The sequence below is a fragment of the Sinocyclocheilus rhinocerous genome, unplaced genomic scaffold (assembly GCF_001515625.1).
Source record: "Sinocyclocheilus rhinocerous isolate Xijiao unplaced genomic scaffold, SAMN03320098_v1.1 scaffold2032, whole genome shotgun sequence".
Classification (NCBI taxonomy): domain Eukaryota; kingdom Metazoa; phylum Chordata; class Actinopteri; order Cypriniformes; family Cyprinidae; genus Sinocyclocheilus; species Sinocyclocheilus rhinocerous.
In genome coordinates, this window is record NW_015634013.1 from 900,415 (window position 1) to 906,617 (window position 6,203).

Sequence of the window (6,203 nt, forward strand, 5' to 3'; positions counted from 1 at the left end):
CACCCTCAGATTCCAGATTTTCAAATAGTTATATATCGGCCAAATATTGTCCTATCCTAACAAACCACACATCAATGGAAAGCTTATTTATTCAGCTTTCAGATGATATATAAATCTCAATTTCGAAAAATTTACACTTATGACTGGTTTTGTGGTCCAGGGTCACATATGTTAAAGACCACAGAGGAACATATTTACATAATAAATATGCTTTATATCATTATTATATAATTTTACATAATTATTTTCAAAACTTAAATGACACAAGAATTAATCTTCAGTCTGAAATGTAGCCTACATGTATAGAGAACAAACACTGTATTTTGTATGAGGTTGAGTCTCAGAAGCTTAATGTCAGTAAATGTTACAGTAACTTGGACTCACTAGAGCAGATAACTCCAACATCTCATCTGTGAGAACATTCAGCTCGACTCGAAGAGAAGAATGTGAAGAGATGGAACATTCTGAGAGTTTTGTTTCATTCCCGTCACAATCAAACACATCAGCCCAGATTTCACCACTTCCCTCTCCAAACCAGTCTGATCCCACAACAAACACAGCAATCCCACAATTCAGCTGCCCAGAGGACACTGGCAGCTCTCATATCCCAGCAAGCATCACACACTGTGCCCCATTTACTGAAGTACTGACATTCAACTCGACCAGAACAGATGTCAGGGCCATTTACCAGACTGAGATCAGTGTAACCTGGACAAGAAATTAAAACGTATTTAAACCAGATGTAACAGATTAGTTTAGAGTAGGGTAACCATACGTCCTCTTTTCCCCGGACACGTCCTCTTTTTGGACCTACAAAAATGCGTCCGGCCGGGATTTCTTAATTGCCCAAAATGTCCTTTTGAATGAGCGTTTGCGCTGTTTACTTTCACTTTCGATTCATTTTGCATTCTACCTATGATAAAACTTTCATGGACTTCTACATTATGTTCCCTCGTGGTGGAATGACCAGCCCAACTCAATCCAATCAGCTGAGTCCTGTAGAAGATTTTCAGGGATCTTAATTCAATATAATACATATAATTAGATGTTTGGTTCTGATATCCTTCGGAGCGTGATTGCATAATGGGTTCATTGGTAATTAATCTGTGTGACTAAATTTAGTCACTATGGTACTAAAGCTGAGAAACCTAATTTATGAAGTTCTAGCAATTTATTTTGAACAAGGACAATTCCACAATAGTCCTTAATATTTTCAAGAAACGACTAAAAACACATCTCTTTCATCTTCATTTGACCCTCTAACTCTAGCACTCTCTATTCTAATGCTAATTCTAATTTTATCTGCTTGTTTTTTTAATTTAAAAACTTGACCCTCTAACATTTGCACTCTCTATTCTATTTCTATTCTAACTACTTGTTTAATTTATAAAGAAAGAAAAGCCTCTAACACTAGCATTCTCTATTCTTTCTACTTATTTTCTTATTATTTATTATAAATAATGACCTTCTAACACTAGCATTCCCTATTCTTTTTCTATTCTTTCTACTTGTTTTCTTTTTATTTAATATAAAAGCAAAATAAGCAAACAAAAAAAACCTTGCTACATATACGGTTAGGCCAAGCCTCGCCCGTCCCCGCCCATGAACCCCGCCCCATACTGTCCTCTTTTTGGAAAACTAAAATATGGTCACCCTAGTTTAGAGGGAGGAGAAATTATTGTTTATTTTTATTGCTGTTGTTACCGTTCATAATAAATTACATGCTGATTAGAAATGTTGATTAAACAATTATATTTTAGTATATTGATTAAAATGTTGGATTTTATTTATTTACTGACAGGGTAAACAGTGAAATTTTACCAGAACATATGATTCCCACATTGTTGTCTTGAGAGCACTGTATGTTCTTTGAAGTTGGACACAATCGAATACTTGATTCATCCCCTTTGCACTGAATCTGTTGTGTCCACATCTGAGCGTCTCCTTTGTCAAAAGCAGCTGCTCCCAGCACCTGTACAGGAGCCCCACAGTCCAGCTCTCTACACACAACCTCTGCATCCTGCTGGTCAAAGGCAGCGTCACACACTGTGTACCATGTGTTCCCATAAAGCACCTCTAATCTCCCAGAGCACAGGTGAGGTCCATCAGCAAGTCTTGTAAATCGTCCATAGTTTATGGTTTCTAAATATTTCCATAATACATAAAACCAATTTAATGGTTAGTGAACCTGTCTTACTGTGAATGTTACAAACAAACAATAACTGCGAGTGTTAATTAATATTGAAAACATAAAAACTGGGTCATTTCAACATTACAATTTCACAATTACTCGTAAATGTATTGTTTCTAACTAGCTCAGAAATGAAGTGTAATAAATTATTCTATATTGCATATGTTGTGTTAAGAGAAGGAAGGTTAATAGGTGATTAAACAATGAGGTGCATGAAATTGCTTACTTGAGCATCTGACTCCAGCATCATAATCATGACGTTCACAGCTTTTACTACGTGTGCCCCATCCTTTTGATCCACAGTCCTGCAGTGTAGACTCTGATCCGTTCACTGCACACTGCACTCCATCCATCCAGATTTTTCCTGATCCTTGTCCAAAGTAAGAATATCATGGTGCTTGTACAGCCTCTCCGCAGTCCAGCTCTCTACACACCACAGCAGCATCAGTCATATCCCAGTTATTAAAATAAAATTCATATATACAATATAGAATGTTTTATATATATATATATAAAAAAAAATTTATCTGTCCCTGTGTATACTTACTAGCTGTGATTAGTGTAACCACTAAATACAATAAAATAAATCTCAAGACAGCTTTCCATCCCTCTTTGTTTGCCCAAAAGACTAATTAATTCATTACCAAAGTTTCTCCTCTGCTCCTCAAACACACTGAAGAAACTGGATCCTGTCAGCCCCCTAAAGAGAGAAACACTCACAGCTGCCAATGACACTCACTCTTACCTTATTAGACACAACAGAGGAAATCATCAAACACAATCAGTGACAAATCAGAAAGCAGCATTTTTATTTTCTCCATATATATCAATAAAGTGTCAGCGCTGATGAGCGGGGCTCCTCCTCCAGCGTGAAGAGACACTTCACTGAGGACAGACTCGTGTCAGTCATAAGTCAGTGTGGAGATAAAGTCACACTAAACTTAAAGCAGATTGATACAGAAACACTGCAGCTTATATTCAGCATCAAACCTGAACCTGAACACAGCAGATACAAGCACTGATGACTGACTGCTCACTTCAGACACTTAACACTTTACTTCACACCCAAAAAATTGTTGACATTTGTGATACATATATAAATTATAATAATCTGAACATTTTAAAGTTATGCTTTGGGACTACAGTTCTTCTGTATTAATATTTTCACTATACTGTTATAATGTTCTAACCAAGAGCACAGTATGTTAATACATTATAAAATGAACAGGACTCTTTGTGTACAACAAATAGAGGGCTATTCAGACAACATTTGTAAATAAATATTGATTTCTATTCCAAAGATATATTCATTTGGCATTATATCAAAGGCATGATAATGCCACTTTAGCCATGAAGAACAAAGCCTGGGCATCCATTAATAGCACTTCTTGTGCACTTGCGGTCTTGCAGACTTACTTATCTAAAATCATTAAGCCATGAGTGGCTGATTAGATATTTGTGTTAACGAGCAGTTTAAGTGGCCAGTGAGTGTATACTGTATTAACACAGAGATAATAAAATGGAAAAAAGAAACCTGCCGCTCCATAATGTTGTTTGTCATCAATGAAGATCTCATAAACTCAGTACTGCAGGTAAGGATAATTTACAAAAAAGAATATCAAAAGTAGGAAATTACCTCGTGTATTGATGAAATTGCGTTACGTCACACAACAGGCAACTGTGCTTGTTTTATATTAATAGATACGACATGAGCTGCACTGGGATTTTAATATTCTGTTGTTAAGCATTGTTAAGGCATAATATATTGTTATATTATTATATATGGTGTATAGAGAAGAAATATTTTAAACGTGTTACAGGTCGTTGAATTACACATATATAACACAGTACTTCTACAGTAAAATGTAGAATATAAAAGTAGTTTATAAGTAAAATATAAAAGCCCAGCAGACAAGCAATATGCATAATTGATTGGTTTATAACACGCCTGATCATATAAGATAATAATAGTTGATACAGTTGATTTTAGTTTATTGTTGTTTCTTTTCTTTCTATTGTGAAAGTTACTCATCACATCCAAAATAAATGCAAGTATTTTTTCAGCATTATCCACTCATGAACTCCAGTTCTTTCTGCGGTGAAGCTGAGGGCTGTTACATCACTGATGGTTATTTGGGCTTATATTTAGGATGTCTTTGATTGTCACTGTGGTTGTGCTTTATAAGGTAAGATCATACATTTGACTTCAGGGATCATGCAATCTCTTATTGACATACAAAAACTTGTCTGAATTTTTTTTTTATTGCTATTAACAAGGCCAAAAATTCAACAAAATCCCACAAAGGCATAACAGATTTAATACAAAAAATGGGGAAAAATATAAAAACCTGAGATATGACGTATCAATAACAATATCGATATATCAATAACTCAAACTTTGTTCAGATGTGTTGAACCGAAGCAGTGGGTGAGATCATTGAGCCAAATGGCCCCCTTCTTTGTTTGACTCCTCCTCCACATCATCATAATCTGTTATTAAATACAACATATTAAATCATGTCAAATACTGTAATTGAATAAATATTTTAAGTCTAAACAACTGGAAAAATATTTAAAAATATTCAAATCTAAATAAAGATGTTAATATAATGAGAACAAAAGGGTTACAATAACTTACCCAACAGGTTTCTCACATCTTCACTGACACTCATCACATCGTCATACTCCTCCTGAACTCCCTCTGATCAAGAATGACATAAAAACATCTCACATATCAGTTTATAAAACACTTTATCACATTTGAAGGATCCCTTTTCCCTTCAGTTAATATGAAGAAATTTTCCCTATTGATTTTCAAGGGTTTTTACCTGCATTTTTACCTGCATACACCCCATTGTATTTTGTGTTTTCGGGTTGCAGGGTTACAACAGATAATGGATAATGGATAACACATAATGTCCTGAAAAATTACTAGTACCTTTTCCATTTTTGTCAATATTTTTCTTACAGTGTACTAACTGATCAACAATCGCAGGTACAAGCTAAGGTGTATCATAAAGTAACAATTATTCAATAACAATTATTCATTAAATTGAACAATTGCAAATAGCAGCTAACTTAATTCACGTGATGTGTGTACTGCTAGGCATCTTTAGTTTCCTCATTTTGTGTAATTTAGATGGAAATTGTGTGCCTTTTTATCGTTTGAGTCACTTATCAAAAGGTAGTAGTATTAGTATTAGTATTAGTATTAGTATTATACTTATACTAATACCAACCCCTCAGAGGACCTCAGATGATGCCAACCCTGAAACAACATACAGAACTACCACATTTTGCTATAAGTTTGATTGCATCATATAATAATTGCTGTTAATAGTGTTCATCGTCTGTTTGATTACGTCTTTAATTGATTTTTCCGTACATTTCTGCCATATGTACATTAACTGACAGTCACCACTGATAAGCTACCACTAAATATTGTAGAAACTTAATTGGCTGTAAAGTTGCTTTGCAATGATTTGTATCGTGAAAAGCGCTGTACAAATAAACTTGAATTGAATTGAATTAATCAAATATTTAATAGAATTAGTTCACTTCACTCATTTATTTATTAATTTATATGAATTCATTAAAAAGGAGTCTTTTTTGAGTGTAATGTGGAGTGAATGTGTGCTTCAGCTCTCAAACCTGAGAGAAGCTCATCAGCATCTTCATACCCAGAATGCAGTTCTTCAGAGATGAGACTCCCTGTTAAAGAAGAGCAGAGCAGTCAGAAACATGTTCATCATTACAAACAGACTGAATTCTCATTTCCTTTGAATAATAAAGGAGGCAACACAACACAAATATTAATTATTCACATTTAAAGTGTTAGTCCTTCTACCCCTCATGCTGTCTGTCTGTTAAGGTTTATCTCTGCGTTAGTAAAGTGAAAGTGAAAGTGACGTGACGTGTGGCCAAGTATGGTGACCCATACTCGGAATTTGTGCTCTGCATTTAACCCATCCAAGTGCACACACACAGTAGTGAACACACACCCGGAGCAGGG

General features: G+C 34.9%; 1 protein-coding gene and 1 pseudogene across 1 annotated transcript in view; both read right to left on the reverse strand.

The window, feature by feature from the left end:
* Positions 1-514: 514 nt before the first annotated feature.
* On the reverse strand, positions 515-2,655 carry LOC107745021 (soluble scavenger receptor cysteine-rich domain-containing protein SSC5D-like; annotated as a pseudogene).
* Positions 2,656-5,836: 3,181 nt separating this feature from the next.
* The window catches only part of LOC107745022 (antigen WC1.1-like), a 3,648-nt gene continuing 3,281 nt past the window's right edge, over positions 5,837-6,203 (reverse strand). Inside the window, exon 9 of the mRNA XM_016558854.1 lies at positions 5,837-5,902. Coding sequence (XP_016414340.1) covers positions 5,837-5,902 — 66 coding nt within the window. The remainder of the gene's footprint in view (positions 5,903-6,203) is intronic.